This window comes from Peromyscus californicus, unplaced genomic scaffold, assembly GCF_007827085.1.
Source record: "Peromyscus californicus insignis strain IS unplaced genomic scaffold, ASM782708v3 Scaffold_7__1_contigs__length_154581171, whole genome shotgun sequence".
Taxonomy (NCBI): domain Eukaryota; kingdom Metazoa; phylum Chordata; class Mammalia; order Rodentia; family Cricetidae; genus Peromyscus; species Peromyscus californicus.
The window spans coordinates 142,903,764-142,922,250 of record NW_026294595.1 but is presented as its reverse complement, the minus strand read 5'-3'; the positions used below and the strand labels follow the sequence as shown (position 1 = coordinate 142,922,250).

Here is an 18,487-nt window from a genome sequence, read left to right as displayed (position 1 = left end):
AGCCGGGGTGTAGTTTTCCCCCATTAGTCTATGGCCCTTGGCAAATGGAGAACAGGGGCAAAGCCAAGCTAGTGCCCCAGAGACCTCCGACATGGAAGGCTGTTTCAGTTGTGGATGGTTCAGACAACAGTGGGGGCAGGGGACCCCCAACCACTACTGTCCTGCCCCCTCTAAAGATACCAAGACGTGGCAAAGCAGAACACCAAGGCGGTGGATGACAAGCTGGTGATGGACACCTTTGTGTTCCAGGTGAGAAAGGCCGTCTAGCTTTTGAGAAGATGGACAAACTGCACTCAGAACAAGCAATCTACCCAGAAGCAGATATTGAAATCACAATTTTCTAAGACGCTGTGATCAATGAGCTCCAATCCAGTACCGTTCTAACTTGACGCTGTCCAGCTTCCAAAGTGCCCAAGCTTTGGACTGAGCACCTCAGGCACCCCCTCACAAGTGTGGGCTGGTCAGGATGGCTACCTGAGGTTTGGGTCAGTACCTAGCCCAAGGGCACAATGGTGTATTCAGAGAGCAGGAGGAAGTGGTTTGTGGGACCCCTAAGGCTGTGGCCTCCCCAAGTGCTGTTCTCACCCATCTTGCTTTCCTGGGGTGCAGCGCTAGGGGCAGCTGGCACTGGCTGAGGATCAAGGGTCGAAGACAAGATGAAGCTCCAAGAGAGACATGCATGGATTGTGAGCTCCCTGCACACGCTGAGCGGGGGCAGAACTGGTCTGACACACATAGGCTGAGAGACTAGCTGGTGGACAGGCCCACTTCCAGCACATGCCAACCTGAGGCCCATTAGATGAATTGCTTCAGAAGCCAGAGCTGAGGTGGTTTTCATTGAGGCTATGGGTTTCCTACTTCAGCAAATAACACACTCAAAACAGAGCATCTGAGATGCTCATGAGGGGCTGAGTGGCTCTTGGGCTGACTTAGACTCCCCCATTTAAGAGTTGTGTGGACCATGTGTGCTGACTTATCTTGGTATTTATTTCATGCCCCCATTCATGTCCATTTTCTGAAATCTCAATTAAAAACTCTGTAGTGTATGGTTACCAAGTAGATAAGGTTGTGTCTATATAGCCACACAGAAGAGGGAGGCCAGGGCCACAGGGCTCTGCAGGACCCATTGAGGACCCTCCCTACACTCTTGATTCCCAAGGCTCATGGCAGGCTGCCCTACTCTGGGGACACTTTGAGGACACCCCAGGCCTTTGCCCTACTGGATCTGTCCTAGTTACACGTTACACTGCTGTTCTCTGTGAAGCTCAGACACTGTTTTTCACACGTGAAGCTTTCAGTTGTGACAGTGGGCACCGCACTTCCATTGTTCTGTGGCTCCAGGACCACAGCAGGGACCACCTACCGCACAAACCATGGTGAAGCCTTGAGAGGCACAGGGCTGTGCTTTCTTTCTTTTTTGCAGGGGGGGGTGGTGGCGGTGGCGGTGGTGTGTGGTGGTGGTGGTGGCGGTGGCGGTGGCGGCATTAAGACAGAGTTTCTCTGTGTGGCCCTGGCACTCACCCTGTAGACCAGGCTGACCTTGAACTCAGAGCTCCACCTGCCTCTGCCTCCCGAGTGCTGGGATTAAAGGTGTGTGTCACCGAATAGGACTGTGCTTTCTACTACACCTGCCATCGCAAAGTCTGAGGTGACTTTGAAACAGTCCCTCGGAGGCCCTACATGCTGAGTCTTGGACACGAGTGGGAGGTCACACTACTTTTTGGGTCTCATCTGTTTGTCAAGTATACATCAAATGTGGCTTTACGGATGTCCTGAGATGGGATGACCATGGTGTGACAGGCAGCTGGCTAAGGTGTGGTTTGGAGCCCCAAACAGGGATTCCAGTGACAACCATGAGTCTTGTTAAAGTGCTCCAAGGCACCAGAGGGTAGGTTCCTGAAAGAACAGTGTGGAGGCCCAGAGCACCCAACAAGCTCTGCAGCTAAGGCAGGTTGGCCAGGCACTGGCACCCACAACCCAGAGCGCACTAACCCCTCAGGGAAGACATCTACCTCATGCTGGCAGGGACGAACAGATGGCTGCCCATCCTGGCTCAGGTCCATCAGGTAAAGAAATAGAAGCATCTCACATCTATGTTCCTTAAAAACATTTATTGTTGCAACTAAAATGCAGACCCATTGGTGATACGGTGCAGTCCGATAGTTCTGTGAGGTCACAGAAGACCCTGAGACACCCCCACCGGGGCATGCACCACCCCCACCCACCTGCGAAGGTACTATACCGGAACACATTTTTTTGTTGTTGGTTTTTATTTTTGTAAAAATGCTTTATTCCATGGCCATTAAAAAACAAAACAAAACAAAAAAAGAACGACCTGCTGAGTAAATATTGGCTTAAGGCTACAGCAGCCTGCTACCTCCAACACAGGCAATGGGGTGGAGAGCGCCTGTTCTCCAGGACATCCACTAGAAGGCTACTGTACACACCCCACCCCAGACACAGCCCACTGCTGACTGCTCCCAGCCTGGACCGGCTGCGCCACCTCTCCAGGCTCTGCGGGCAAGGCCACCACCATTCCCGCCAGTGGCTCTGTGCTGGCTTCTCTGGGTGAAAGGCAAAACGTGAAATGCTGGCAAGAGGCAGTCTGGAGTTCCAGCTGCCTTCGCTGCTTGTTTTAAAAAAGCCACCCAATGTGGAGGTCTTAAGTTCCTCTCACAGGAAGAGTCATGAGCACCATCATCAGTGTCTACCAGGCTCAAGAGCGGCACACCTCTGGGCAAGGTGACAGGCCAGTGATGACAGCGGGCTGATTCTAAGGACTGTCACCCGGGGTTGCCCAGGAGGGTGCTTCCCACAAGCTGCCTTGCTTCCAATCCTGGCATGCTCCAGAAGAGCGTGAACTTGGAATGGAGGGGCAGACTCCAGAGGTGGAAGGGCCCTGCTTGCCTAAGTGTCCAGGGAATGAGATGTGACCGTGGAATGTCTGAGGTGTGGTGGGGCTTGGCGGGGCAGCCAGGGAGTCTAAAGTGTCCTGCCAGGAGTGAGGCAGTATCCGCACTGGACAGCACTGCTCCCACACAGAGTGGCAGTGGCGGTTGCTCAGCAACAGTCACATCTGGTCAGAGTATGCAGAGGTGGCTGGACATGGGCTGTCAGTGAGTGGGCATCTAAGTTTCCCATGTCAAGCGCATGGCACCACCAGGGCAGGAGACTTCGTGTTTTCTAGCTAACAGGGAAAGCGGAGGCTGGGAACGGGATGGACAAGGCCATGGGGAGAAAGCCCAGCCCGCATTCTTGAACATCACATCAGTAGCCAGCCACAGGGCCTTTACACACGAGCACTGTCCCATGTTCCTGAAGACTGCTCCCACCACCCTCCAGCGCCTGCTCCTAGTCCCAGCCCCGGCTGCACGTGGCTCCTGTCAGTCTCGCAATCCTGGCTCGACTGCAGGACTGATCTGATACTGATCGACAGGGCCCTGAGTGCCAGGCTGACATCTTACATTACCAGGTGAAGGACGTGCTCATGCAGTGGGGACGGACGGACGGACGCCTTTGGGGAAGGTGAATAAATAGAGTGGAGCACTTTCTAGGGAGGGTGTGGGGCCTCGTGCTGCCATGAGCCAGGGCTCTGCCTCTGCCACCCCCCTTGCATTCCTCACGATAGTTGTGGGCTCGGTACTCCAGGGAAGGAAGTGGAAGGATGAAGAGAAAGGGAGATGCCCAACTGAAGGAGACGGTGGCTCTGTGTGAACAAGCATCCTTTGCAGCTTGCTCTGCTGGCCAGTGCCTCCCACCACGGCCACTGTGGCCTGCAGGTGAGAGGCTGGAGAGCAAGCTGGGCTGCTAGAGAGCAGCCGTATGAAAGCATGTGTCTCCCCACAGCCTCAGCCACGGCAAGAGTTCAGTGGTGTTTCAGGAGTCCTGACTGAAAATCACCACTCAGGAAAAAGTCTTTGCAGTTTGCAAAAATCATCTGATGCCTTCCAGGAGCGGACTGAATGTTTCAGAGGTTGGAAACAGTCCTGCGAAGTGGCTTCCGTGACACCAAGGCTCCTTCCTTCTATCAGTCATGCTTGTACCTCAGCAGTGTGGGTTCTACCACAGTGGTGCTTACCTTCCAAATGAAATGGAAACCGCAGGATAAGCGCCCCGGCAGCCACCTAAGGTGAACTCGACCCTGAGGCAGGGATCCCAGGGAAACCCTTTTACAGGGAGGGAATGGTGAGGGCTGGGACACCAGCAAGATGGCTGTCACAAGGAGGGAGGGTGCAGACGAGTCTGGAAATGCAGCAGGGACACCTGAGCGAAGCAGAGCCGGGCTTGCTCTTCAGAACCAGCCGGTGCTGCTGCTCCCCTCATAGTGGGGCGGCTCCAGGGCACCTGCCAGCTCAGGGTAACAGTGGGGGCCGCCCAAGCCAGCAGGAGCGCTACATTCCTGACCATTTGGGATCCTTCCCCTGGGAAATCAATATAAATCAGGAATCTAATCGTACGCCAAAGGGCACAAGAGAATCTCACGAGTGCCTAGCGTCTTTCTTTTTTTCTTCCAGAAATAACAAAAACCTGCTTTATAAATGTTAAAAACAACAATGTGTTGTAATTCTTTTTTTTCCAAAAAAAAAAACGAACAGAGAAAGAAAGGGGGAGGAGTGAGGTGAGAGCGAGTGAGTGAGAGTATTAGGCATTTCCTCTACTTCTCCTCAACAGCATAAGGCCCTGAGATTAGGCTGTTCTTGGGACCATGGGGCTCCTTCGAAGCCCAGTGCACTGACGCCCCTCCTGGGGCTGGCCCTTCCAGTTCCACCGCAGGCTTGCGAGCTGCTCCCCTAACAGCGGGTCCGACACCGCGGACCGACTCCGAACGAAGCTGGGCAGCGGCAGTGCCCACCACACTCACGCCTCACAGCAGTCCGTCAGTGAAAACACACCCGGTAGCAGAGGTATGCGCCAGTCGCCAGGACCGTGGCCATGCACACGTTCACCAGGAAGGGCTTCCAGTGAGTCGGACAGTGTGCCTTCTGTTCCTCCTTCGTTGGGGACAGCTCTTCCTTGGTGGGAACAGACGCCTGGGCACCTTGGAGACCTCCACCCACCATCCGTTTTCTAACTTCAGTGTCTTGACTCGTGCTGGGGAGAGGGGAAGAAACAGGTCATTCCACCTTGAGAAGATGGATGGAGGAATTCTGGAGAAGCAAGCCCTCCATACCGCGTTGGGTGGGAAGGCCAGCACAGACAGCCTACTTGTCATCTAGTCCCTGGGGACCTTGGTTTTACTCAAAGATCAAGTCAGCCCGCAGTCCACCAGTGTATGTGCTCTATCAGAATGGAAACTCCTAGCTCTCGTCAGAAATGCGCTCAGCTCCACATCCCAATTGCAGGGAAACATGGCTTCCTTAGTCCCGGACACTGGCAGCTCTGTCCCTTCGATGACCCAGGCTGCTAGAACGAGGGCACCAGCCATGCCTCTACAAACTGTGTTCAGAGCTCTGGGTGGGTCCTACTGAGAGTCAGACTGTGTGTGCCCACACCTCAAAACAGCCCTCTAGGAAGGAGACAGCTGCCCCAGAAGCTACCTCACTCCTACTGGGGTCACTACAGTGCCAGTTTCTCCAAATGGAGGGTCTGCAGCACAGCTCCTGGCCACACTCTACTATTATCTCAGACTCCACAGTTATCAGTGGGTACTCAACAATGCTTACACCAGGGTGAGCGAGCAACTTGCTACACCTGCCCAGTTTCAGGACAGAGCAGATCAGACAAGCACCACAAGGTGGCACTGGAACCTCATTATATATAACCTGTCACTGCATAGGCACAGCCAGGGGCAATGGGTACTTTTTGCCAAGGTAAGAGGCAGTACCATTTCTCATGCATGCATAAACACCTCGTGTAGCCTCAAGGTTTCAGTACCTACATATGTTTCTGGACAGCAAGCCATTTCCTTTTCCACCCGCTGCCCCCCACACCAAGCCAGGCCCCTCCATCACCTGCTCATGCTATGCATGACACTTAAGGGGTCTCTGCCTTCCTCTCTGGCCAGGCTGTCTTCAGTCTCGCAGGTCTCCTCGCTCACCCACTGGTGGCTGGAGAAGAGCTCCTTGCACTTCCCATTGTGAGGCTCCAGGATACGTTTGGGTGGTCGGGGAGGTGGGGGGACATGCTCGGGTGGGGGTTCCAGGTCCTCATGGGAGAGCTCCTTCCACTGATCCTGGGAAGAACAGCAACAGAAGTCCATTAGTACTCGCTCTGGGTCTCCCTGGGTGAACCGTCCACAGCTTAGCAGCAGCTCTGGGATCCTCGGCAGGCAGAGGGAGCAGTCCCTTAGCGACTCTAGTGACGGCATACACAAAAGAGGGCTACTTCCTTTGACCTCAGCAGAGCTGGACCTTCTTAAGATCAGAGCCTTGAGGAACGTGCACAGGCTCTGCGGTCTATCCCCAGCTAGGAACCGAGCCCAAACACCAACACGCATGTGCTAAGCACAACAGCACTGACCTGTACTGAGGAGTCGCCCATGATAAACTTTGCACCTTCGATCACAGCCAGATAGGAGAAGCGCAGCTGGTCGGCTGTCTGGATGAGCCCCATGCGGAACCTGCGCATCTCCAGAAGCACTTTTTTGATATCCACAGAAGAGGGGTCTTTCCTCTTGTCCATCTGCAAGCCAAGGAAACTGGGTCAGCCAGAGGAAAGCCACAGAGGGGTGGTGGAGGGCCTCAAGGAAATGGGAGAAAAATGAAGCAAACCCAGGACCCTTTGGACTGAGCTGAAGGAGCTGAGAAAAGAGCTCTGGGGGATTACAGGGGGATTACAGGCTGGCTCCTGTGACAACTGGGAGCACCCTGTGAACAGAGCTAGAAGGGACGGAACCACTGTCACGGTAAGGGCCACCCAGAGCATCCCCCAAGGAAGGGCGCTATGGACAGCGTCACAGAAGTACAGCCAGCAGGGTGGTTTGAGCATGCTTCCTTCCTTCCTGGGCTTGCAAAGCCTCCTCACCAGCAAGAGGCAGGTGTCAGCCAGACAGAAGGTCCCCGACCTGCCGATGCCAGCGCTGCAGTGCACCACGATGGGACCGTGCTCCGGGCTGAGTGAGCCCGACTCTCGGACTTTGAAAAGGAAATTGAGGAAGGAGGCAGGCGACTCAGGGACTCCAAAGTCTGGCCACGTGGTATAGTGGAAATGTAGGATCTCCCGAGCCTCCTGGGTCTGAAAGAGAAAGCCCGGCGGTTAGGCTGAGTGCAGCATTTGCAGACCCCACCTGAGCATCAAGTGACTTCCTGCCCAGCCAGTGTGCACTGGCTTGATTTGGCCACAGCCTTAGGCAGTGGACAATCCTCTTATCTTCCTGTCCCTTCTACACCCATGCACATGTGGCCACAATCACTGTAGCCTAAAAGTCACCATGCCACTAGGACCCTAAATCTCAGAAAGGGTTCCTGTGAGTGTGTGGAGGCGGGGACGAGGGGAGGCTGGCACCAGGTCTGTGTGGTGACATTTTGTTTGTGATCTAATGAATAAAGCTTGCCTGAAGATCAGCATGAGGCGCTAAGCCACTAGTTAGCCATACAGGCCAAGCAGTGGTGGCACACACCTTTAATCCCAGCACTCGGGAGGTAGAGGTAGAAGGATCTCTGTGAGTTCAAGACCACCCTGGGCTACACAAGATTAATCTAGTCTAAAAGAGAAACAGCCAGGCAGTGGTGGCACACATCTTTGATCCCAGCCCTTAGGATCTCACGCCTTTAATCCCAGCACTAAGGAGGTGGAGACAGAAAGAGATATGGCTGGGCAGAGAGAGGAATATAAGGCGGGAGGAGACAGGAGCTCAGCTCCTTTGCAGGCTGAAGATTCAGTAGAGGTAAGAAGTCTCTCTAGTTGTTGGCTCCTTTACTGATCTTTCAGCATTTACCCTGATATCTGACTTTGGGCTTTTATTATTAAGACCAAATTAGAATTGTGCTACATCTGGCGTCCAACTTGTGGGGCACGAATTCACAAAAAAGCTGCTTGCCCGTGGCTTTGCAGCCATTGGCACAGGTCAGAGGTGCACGCGTCAGGAGTCAGGACTCTGCTGGCTAAGTTTCTGTTGTAGCCTATCTGCAGCAAACTCCACAGGCTTTTGGGCTCCCAAAACTGCAAGAGTTAGCCGTCTTCGCACGTTCCCCTGCGCAGACAGCTGACTTTGGCTTCTTCTCTCCCAGTGGGTTGTGGGCTCTCCCTAGATCCCTCCTTGGGCTGCTACCACACTAGGTAGCTGCCTTGAAATCTGCTTATACTGTTTTACACAGAAGCAGTCAGCCTCACATCTGAATTGTCATTGATGGTGGATTTGGTGAGAGAACTGGGAATTCTTAAAGGGAGGAATTAGTTAAAAGAGAAAGTTTTTTTTTTCTCCACATTAAAAAATGAGAAACATTGCCGGGCGGTGGTGGCGCACGCCTTTAATCCCAGCACTCGGGAGGCAGAGCCAGGCGGATCTCTGTGAGTTCGAGGCCAGCCTGGGCTACCAAGTGAGTTCCAGGAAAAGGCGCAAAGCTACACAGAGAAACCCTGTCTTGAAAAACCAAAAAAAAAAAAAAAAAAAAAAAAAAAAGAGAAACATTATTACAATGGAGGGAGTTAGGGCTCTAACTAGATGGTTTGAAAATGGAACAATTAAATGAGAGGATAATTAATTTAGATGAGATTTACATAATGTCAATTATACATATTATTTGTTTGATCTTTTGTTTTATTACTAAAAAAGTTGGTTAATATGAGTGCTAAGATACAAGTTTTAGAAAAACTTATTAAAATAGATCATAGAGATATTCAGACCCAGACAGAGGAATTTAAAGGAGAGAACCAATCTCAGCATTGCATTATACGGTTACAGAAGAGCAGCCTAAGGTTTTCAAACAGCCAATCTTAATTTATCCAGTAACCTTACAGGAACTGCCAAATGATAGATATCCCCAAGGCTATATAAGAGCTGAGTGGACTCCTGTGCAAATTTTAGATTTGGGGAGAATCAAGGAAGTGATAGTCTCATATGGCATGCATTCTTCACCTTTTGTGGTGAAGCAGATGTTAAACTCGTGGCCAACTTGTAATAGAATTATCCCTCAAGACTGGAGAGATTTGCTTACAGCAGTCTTGGAAGCTGGTCTCCAATTATAATGGAGGACCTGGTGGAAAGATGAGGCTAAAACCATTGAACAACAAAGTGGGGCTAGAGGTATGGAAATCTCCCAATCAACTTTTTTTTTTTTTTTTTTTTTTGGTTTTTCGAGACAGGGTTTCTCTGTGTAGCTTTGCGCCTTTCCTGGATCTCGCTCTGTAGACCAGGCTGGCGTCGAACTCACAAAGATCCACCTGCCTCTGCCTCCCAAATGCTGGGATTAAAGGCGTGCGCCACCACCGCCCGGCCTAATCAACTTCTTAGGGAGATTATGCTAATATAGAAAGGCAATCTCTATATGATGACCACACCCTGGCTTTGTGTGTGCAGCAGCCTTGAAATACTTGGGACAGAATTGAAGAAGTAGGAAAGAAAATTGAGTCATTTACTAAAGTTATGCTGGACTCAACAGAAACTTTCACTGATTTCTTACAAAGATTGACTTCAGCAGTAAATAGAATCATATCAATTCAGAAGCTAGACAAATAATAATTGAATCTCTGGCTTTTGAAAATGCTAATGCACAATGCAAAAAGGTAATTAGGCCGTTAAAGGCAAGATCAGCACCCTTAGAGGAATGGATCTGAGATATAGCCAATACTGAATCTCATAACCATGATGATGCTTGGACAGGAGAGGTGATTTCCGTAGATTTGATTTGAAGAAAAATCAAAATGTCAAGTGTTTCAATTGCAGTAAACAAGGTCACCTAAAAAGGAATTGTAAACAGGGAGTTCCTATTTTCTAAGAATAATCCCAACAGAATTCCCCTCCCTTCTGGAGTATGCAGAGGGTGTGGCAAAGGCAGACATTGGACTAATAAAAGTAGATCACTAAGGGACAGTCAAGGTAACCCTCTGCTATTGGGAAATGCCTCGAGTGGCCTCTCGCAGGCCTCTAGTGCCAAATTCGGTTCAGTTGTTTCTTGTAATCATGGAGGAAACTCCTTCTCAGAGCAATTAAAGAACCTAATGCCTATTGTAAAAAACCATACTGCTCTGGATAATAAAACACCTATAGAAGAGAGAACAAAAAATTCAGGAGAAACCATAAAGCAAATATGATAAAGACTAGATATGAACAAGAGACAAGACAGACCATTCAATCTAAACAAACTTATAAGACTTAAAAATACTTTTCATTTGATCAGATATAACTTGCCAAAAGGGAACCTCCCCAAAGTTAGGGATGGGGAAAGGTTTTGATTTTGTCTTTTCAGGAGAATGAAGGTATCCAGCTAAGGAATCTGAAGACCACTGGACAAATGAGACATGTGAAGGAAAAGAACAAATCATCCACACCAAAAAAATGTCCCAAGAAAAAGAGCAAATTGGCCTATTGGTATATCACATCTCCAACAGGATAAAATTTCATAAATCTTCACAAATGTTTGTTTCTGCTGTTTTCTACAGACACATTATGCAAATGGCCTTTTTGTAGTCCCAATTTAATTGAAAATTAAAGCTGGCTTTGGAGTCAGAGTGTGGCTCTCTCCTTCTCTAAACCCGAGCATGCTTGTTAAAGGAAAATCTAAAATCTCTGTTTCATGTCAGAAGAGCCACCTGATATGGGACAGAAGAAAAACCAAAATTAAGGGATTATTCTATTGCTACTAGTCTCATGATCTTTTGGCTTTATTTTGACTCCTTAAAGCTTTTCTTAAGACATGAATATTATCTCAAAATTTATAAGATCAATATATGTACACACACATTTTTATATATATGTATACATATATACATACACACATATATATTTTAAACTTTTTATTATGATATTAATGGTCATATAGAGTACTAACTAATTCTAGAAAAAGGTTTCATCTAGTTTCCTGTCCATGATTTCAGGTTTGGGTCTCTATCAAGTAACTAGGAATTAAGGTTTTGTACTCTGGATGTACATAACAAATATTGATCCTTTAAACTCTTTGAGATCTGCTGCATATGACATTTAAAATGTTTAAGTTTTCTGCAATGAACCATGACCACACCTAACAGTGACCTTTGAAGTCTCCAAAAGGATGATGGGGCCCCACTATGATGATGGACTATGATATTGCCACTAAGCTGACAAACACCACCTAAGATCAGCTTTGGACTACAAACTGCTCAGGACAATTTCAAGGTGGCTAGCTGAGATGATCCAGCCTCACAGACTACTCTAGCCAGGACCTGAGACAAGCTGTGCACTTACTTTCCCATTACAAAGAGACTGGACAACAAATGATAACAGTTACCTCTCCCAGGACTTGACAATTAACCCAAATTTTTCTTTTCAGGATTCCCCCATCGCTCCCAGACAGGAGGAAGCAATTTTAAGAACACAACACCCACATTCTCAAGAGGTGGGATGGGTAGTTTTTGGTCATTCAATGGGTTATGAATATGTGTCATTGTTTAGGGAGGTTGGTTACAAGTTGTTATTGGTAATGGTCAGGAAAAAAGCTGAACAAAGGAGATTAGATTCAGGGTTCTTGTTTCAAAAAGAAAAAAGGGGGGATATGGAAATGATAGGATGAAAGGATAGATTATTGAATCTACTTCTAAAAAACAACTACTTGTTTTTAAAAATTTTACATTGATATGGATCTTTGTATAATGATACAAAGTTCAGATTATTTTTTAGAATGTACTGTACATACATTTCTAATCTTGTTCAATGTATTGTACCTAAACATTAGATTTAACAATGTAATGAAAATTGCTAGTCCTTGAAAGTTATTACAAACTATTTAGGATAAGAAAGAAATGTAGGTTAGTAGTTAGTCACCTATTGCAGGTTAGGTATGTTTTCAAGGTCAAACATATATTTTAGGTAGACAAGTTGTCTTCAAACACTTCAGAGATCTACAGAATATGGCATTTAAGATGTTTTAATAACATAAGTCCCCTCCCCCCCCCTTTTTTAATGACAATGAGACATGTTTGCTCCTGGCAGCACTAATCTACTTGAGAGAAGATGAAAGGCATCGAAGAAACTCCATATGGAGTTTACTTTCTTTGTGCCAAAAGTAAGCTACTGGGCAAGAAAGTGCTCTTGCCTCGACTGCTGAGAGTATACTGTCCAAATTGGAAAAGCAGGACACAAAAGAAAATGCTGTGAGTATGTGTTGCTCTGATTGGTTGATAAATAAAGCTGTATTGGCCTATGGCAAGGCAGCTTATAGGCAGGAGGGAAATCCAGGAGAGAGACAGGAAGAGGAAGGGCAGAGTTAGGAGTCACCAGTCAGACACAGAGGAAGCAAGATGACAAGGCAGAACTGAGAAAGGGTACCAAGCTATATGGCTAAACATAAATAAGAATTATGGGTTAATTTAAGTGTAAGAGCTAGTCAGTAATAAGCCCGAGCTAATGGCTGAGCAGTCATAATTAATATGCTTCTGAGTGATTATTTTATAAGTGCCTGTGGTTCCGCAGGGGGCCAGGTGGGACCTGAGAAACATTCCAGCTACATTTGCCAAAACAAGGTGAGATGGTCCTTTAGGTTCCTGCTTTGCACAGGAGACTGCCAAACATTCTGCAGGACACAGGGAGAAGCAACTGAGAGACTCTAGTCTTATAGGCTGAAGATGGATGCCCCACATTACAGAGGAACTTTGGGTGACTGTCCAGGCAGCCAACTGTGTAAGTAAATTGGTTGCAACCCTTTCCCTGCAAACTGTCTCTGTCCTTCTAGATTTTTGGAAGTTGCTTACAATTCTCTTTCTGTTTACGTAGTTAATATTATATCCTTCTGAGGTCTTTGATGTAGTTGAAGACTAGATAGTTATAATTATAATTTTCATTGGTTATGATAAAAGATAAATTAGATATGAAACCTTAGACTCATAAATATAGGCTATATAGAATATTTTCCTTAATTTTGCCAAATATGAATAGACTAGATATTGTAATTGTAATTCCTGCTTGATAACTATTCTATTATATGTAATTTTACTATATTAAAGTTAAAACTTTCCTTTTTGATTAGACAGAAAAGGGGAAGTACTGTGGGATGTCTTTCTGTATGCTATGAATATATGTTGCTCTGATTGGTTGATAAATAAAGCTGTATTGGCCTATGGCAAGGCAGCTTATAGGCAGGCAGGAAATACAAGCAGATATACAGGAAGAAGAAAGGAGAAGGGAAAAGACGTGAGCCAGCTGCCCAAGGAGCAACATGTAATGGGACACAGGTAAAGTCAAGGAACACGTGGCAATACATAGATTAATAGAAATGAGTTAATATAAGATATAAGAGCTAGCTAGCAAGAGGCCTGCCATAGACTGTACAGTTTGTAAATAATATAAGCCTCTGTGTGTTTACTTGGGTCTGAGCAGCTGCAGGACCAGGCAGGACACAGGAAAACTTCTGACTACAAGAAAGTGACTGCCAAACCTTGCCAAAATAAGGCAGGACAGTCCTTCAAAGATCCTGCTTCATAGAAAAGTCTGTAGGCCTGAGGCCAAAGATGGATGCCCCAACATTGCAAAGGAACCTTGGGTGACTGTCTAGGCAGCCAGCTGTTTCTGTCATTTCTCATTTTTTTTTTTTTCGGTGTTTTGAGACAGGGTTTCTCTGTAGCTTTGCACCTTTCCTGGAACTTACTCTGTAGACCAGGCTGGGCTCAAACTCACGGAAATCTGCCTGGCTCTGCCTCCCAAGTTCTGGGATTAAAGGCGTGTACCACCACCGCCCAGCATTTCTCACCTTTTTTGCAAGTTGCTTGCCTGCACTTCCTGCTTACTCAGGTAATATTTCCCTAAGGAGTCTCTGATGGAGTTGAAGACTTTATAATTATAGTTTTCCTTGTTACCAGACTAAAAAAAAAAAAAGAAACTCACTAAAGAGATGTAAAGTGTATAAGGTTAAGAGACATCAAAAGATAAGTTTTGGGTTGGTAATGTAAGTTAGGATAGAAAGTGAATTAGGTACAAGAATTTGGACTCACCAAGATAGGATAGATAATGGAGTATTTCCTCTGAATTTGTCAAATACAAATGGACTAGATATTGTTGATGTATTTATTGTCTGAATATATTTGTTGTACTTATTGTATATAGTTTCTTATATTATAACCTTTTTAAAAATTTTAGACAAAAAAAAGGGAAATGTGATATTTTGTTTGTGATCTAAGAATAAAGCTTGCCTGAAGATCAGCATGAGGCGTTAAGCCACTAGTTAGCCATAGAGGCCAAGCAGTGGTGGCACACATCTTTAATCCCAGCACTCAGGGAGGTAGAGGTAGACGGATCTCTGTGAGTTCAAGGCCACCCTGGGCTGCACAAGATTAATCTAGTCTAAAAGAGAAACAGCCAGGCAGTGGTGGCACACATCTTTGATCCCAGCCCTTAGGATCTCACACCTTTAATCTCAGTATTAGCAAGTGATATGGCTGGGTGGAGAGAGGAATATAAAATGGGAGGAGACAGGAGCTCAGCCCCTTTCAGGTTGAGGATTCAGTAGAGGTAAGAAGTCTCTCTAATTGTTGGCTCCTTTACTGATCTTTCAGCATTTACCCCGATAATTGACTCTGGGTTTTTATTATTAAGACCAATTAGAATTCGTGCTACAGGTCTGGGTGGCTCAGGGAGACCACTGGGATGGTTGAGGCAATTGTTACTTAGGGAAAAAAATTGATTAATTCAAGTATCCAAAGATGGATTGCCAAGGCAGCTGCCATACAGGTGTAGCATCAGCTATGACTCCAGTGGCAATTGCCTGTGCATTTACCATACCCCCCTCACCTTAAGGACCACACTCATCTGCAGAACTATCTTACAGTGCCCTGCAGTTGGGCAAAAAATGGCCTCCAACACCTGCTTCCACTCTGCTCTTTCCTAGATCATCCGGGATTTTTACAGATATTTATTTGGGGGTGAGGGGTGCCACACATCATGTGGATGTCTGGAGGTCAGAAGACAACTTGCAGTGCTACACTGAGCTATCTCACTTGCACCACTGACCAGAATGTTTTCTTTTTTCAATCGAGTCAGCATTTCTGTCTAGCCCTGGCTGCCCCAGAACTCACTCTGTAGATCAGGCTCAGATCTTTGAACTCAGAGATGTACCTGCTTCAGCCTTCCAAGTGCTGGGATTAAAGGTGTGCGCCATCACCACCCAGCTACAGTCCAGTATTCTTAAAGGAGGCCACTGAAGGCAAGACCCTAGAGGGCAGGGCCCCAGAACTACAGAGAGGGCCAGCAGCCTGTGAGAGGAAAGATGGAAATACAGATGTCCAGGCTAGGCCTGGTGATACCAAGGTGCCATCTGTCTGTAAAGTACACAGGAAAGACATGGCCAAGCCTCAGTGTGGCCACTGGACACAGGGTGTTGTGCACAGCTGGACAAATGAAAGACTCTGCAGCTGCAAAAGCAAACACCACTTGTACTCGGTGAAGAGAGGGAGGAGCTTCAAACAGATTTAAAAATTGGTTTAGAAGAAATATGCAAAAAGAGCCTTCTTTTTATCCCTAAAAAGAACATGGGGCTCCTCTTCTACCACCTTCCTCCTGCCTGGCCATCTCTTCAAAAGGACTCTGTCCTAGGCCCCAGAAAAGTCCTAATGTTGAAACCTTGAGCTGGCCTGTTCTGTAATCCCAGCACTCAGGAGGCAGAGGCTGGTGGACTGTAAACGTGAAGCCAGAATGGGCTGCTAGTGAGCCCTTGTCTCAATACAAGCAAACTACCCCCAAAGCAGCAACCCCAAACAAAGTCTAGGCGCTTCTGTCCTCGCTCTGCCATGAACAGACAAACTTCTGGAGTTCATTCTGAATTCTGTCTCCTTCAACAAGCAGAAGTTTCCCAGAGATTATCAGAGATCACTTTTAAAGCCAGGCTTTACTGGAAATACTAATACTGGAAAGCATTAGACAGGGTCTACCATACTCCTACCTGCCAGTGACATTCCAGAGTGTCAGTGACCTCATCCCATGCTCTAGGCTCCTCTGCTAGGCCATGACAGGGCCTCATTCTTCTCTCAACTCCAGCAACCTGAGCTAGGTTCTGGAATTGGTCTTACCACAAGCAGGAGCTCTGAGAAGTCTAAGAATATGCTTCTGTCACTGCAGCAGACCCCAACCTTTCCCTAGGGCCCATCAAGCCTCACTCCGGCAGTCTAGCCGTTACCCCAGCTCCCCTCTGCTCTTCGGATCCCCCGTACCTACTGACCTCTTGCCCATGACTTCTAGAACCTAGTCTGAAACTAGAAAAAGCAAAGACATGGGGAGATGTCCCTTGGCCCTACTCTAGCAGTTAGGCAAAGTGGGCCAACAGTGGCTCCACCCTGCCTGGGACTCCCATGGCTTCCTCAGTCACAGCTCTGTACTACGAGCAGAGCTTCTACTGCTCCTAATTACAGGGTCTTGCCATGCCCCGGGACCTCCTCTTAGTGGCAAGTCTACCCAAGACTTGGTTAGAAGTCTCAGCTGCAGGAGACCTGGGCAGTGGGATGAGCCCTCCTCCTTCCCGCAGACCAGCCAATGGGGAGGTGCAAGCTCGCTGTCATTTCCCCTGCAGACACCCCCTCAGCCCTCCAGTCCCACAGGCGGAGCAGACCACTCAGGAAGCAGCTGCCTTTCCCTCGGAACTGTGTGAACAGGTGTCACAGGTCAGAAAGCGCTGTGGAGGCCTCCTATCCTGTCTGTCACTGGTGGCTGGGCACTGGCTCCTACAGCAGCAAGCCCTGCCTACCACGGCGGGGGGCCGGCCCCATTGCGCACAGAGCTCACAATTCCTGGGGACACTACTGCGGAACTAGCACCCGAGGACTACAGACAAAAGCAAGGTAACCCTTTCTGGAAGAGTTGGCACACGCCATACTTACGGCCAGGTTTTCCAACTCCAACTGTCGCACCGTGTAATATGACTTGACATCTTCAGAGATCAGTGTCAATTTCAAATTTGTATCATCAAAGACCATCTCTTTTTCTTCTTTCTGTGGCCAATACTGGGCACATTTTAACTGGGGGAAGAACAACACTAGATTATTCTGAGTGGCTGCCACATGAGGCAGGAGGCTTGGAGGGTGGTCTGCTAACTTTACGGTACCCCCGAGTCTGGGGTCTCCAGTCAGTACAGCCCCTACCCTGACCCCGTAGCTTTGTGGCAGAGCTCACACCTCCCACCCAGCAACAGCAGCACAACACTGAGGGCTCTAGTCCTTGCCGTGAGGTGAAACCACACACACCCCACAGAAGCCTTGCCCCTCACAGACACCTTCTGTAGCATCTCAGTGTGACCAGAGCCCCCTGAGGAAACCCACAGCAACAGGATGGAGGGTTGGAGCCTTGTCAGGCTGAGAGGCAGCAGTCAGCCGGCCGGCTAGCGGGGAAGACAGCCGAGAGGTGCAGCTCACTGGTTCGTTCAATCGGAACCAATGGTTCAGTCGGAAGTCCTCCTGGCCCCTCTACTCTGCCAACTTCAGAAACCACTTGATCTTGAGCCAAATGCTGATAATTACAGCTTTTGATGAACTCAAAGATTTGGTCTGGGATTTAGGAAAGAAGATGGGGCTGGAACTCCGTCTCACAGACCCAGCACAGTAAGTTCAGGTGTTCAGATGGTCCTGCGGCAGGCAGCTGTTCCGGGTCTCCAAGGCAGGACTGACAGGGTACCCAGGCAGAGGAGACCCCAGAGAACTTGATCCTCCTCAAGGAATGCAGTATGTTGCTCTTTGGTACAGAACACACGGAACTCACACATCTAAACTGTCCCAGGCTGGTCCAGTCTGCTGGGAGAGATGTTCCCTCTCTCAGGGTGGGTGCATGGATGGGGAGAGCAGAGGAGGGGTATGGTGGTATTGTGTTCCCCAAAATATTGTGCACCCAAATAAACTTATCTGGGGTCAGAGATAGAACAGCCACTAGATACAAAGGCTAGAAAATGGTGGCACTCACACCTTTAATCCTAGCACTCCAGAGGTAGAAATCCCTCTGGATCTCTGTGAGTTCAAGGCCACATTGGAAATGGCCAGGCATGGTGACACATGCCTTTAATCCCAGAAAGCGAGCTTTTAATCCCAGGGAGTGGTGGTAGAAAGCAGAAAGGTATATAAGGCATGAGGACCAGAAACTAGAAGCATTTGGCTGGTTAAGCTTTCAGGCTTTGGAGCAGCACAGTTCAGCTGAGAGCCATTCAGATATGAGGACACAGAGGCTTCCAGTCTGAGGAAACAAGACCAGCTGAGAAGTTGGCCAGGTGAGGTTAGCTGTGGCTTGTTCTGTCTCTCTGATCTTCCAGTGTTCACCCCAATACCTGGCCGGGATTTGTTTTTATTAATAAGAACTTTTAAGATTCCTGTTACATCGGGGAGACACTGCAAATACATATGACCTCAGGATTCAGAGGAGGATGATGCTCAGGCTAGCCAAGCAAAGAAA

The 18,487-nt window shown here is 48.0% G+C and overlaps 2 protein-coding genes across 2 annotated transcripts in view; one reads left to right on the top strand and one right to left on the bottom strand.

Moving 5' to 3' along the window:
* Ripor3 (RIPOR family member 3) overlaps positions 1–1,407 on the top strand; it is a 73,782-nt gene extending 72,375 nt beyond the window's left edge. The window contains 1 exon segment of the mRNA XM_052725491.1: positions 250–1,407. Within this exon segment, the coding sequence (XP_052581451.1) occupies positions 250–344 (95 nt within the window). The 3' untranslated portion in view covers positions 345–1,407.
* A 687-nt stretch (positions 1,408–2,094) lies between these two features.
* Ptpn1 (protein tyrosine phosphatase non-receptor type 1) overlaps positions 2,095–18,487 on the bottom strand; it is a 58,088-nt gene continuing 41,695 nt past the window's right edge. Inside the window, exons 5-9 of the mRNA XM_052723964.1 lie at positions 16,933–17,070; positions 6,964–7,173; positions 6,460–6,621; positions 5,952–6,172; positions 2,095–5,091 (exon numbers count right to left, since the gene is read on the bottom strand). Coding sequence (XP_052579924.1) covers positions 4,878–5,091; positions 5,952–6,172; positions 6,460–6,621; positions 6,964–7,173; positions 16,933–17,070 — 945 coding nt within the window. The 3' untranslated portion in view covers positions 2,095–4,877. The remainder of the gene's footprint in view (positions 5,092–5,951; positions 6,173–6,459; positions 6,622–6,963; positions 7,174–16,932; positions 17,071–18,487) is intronic.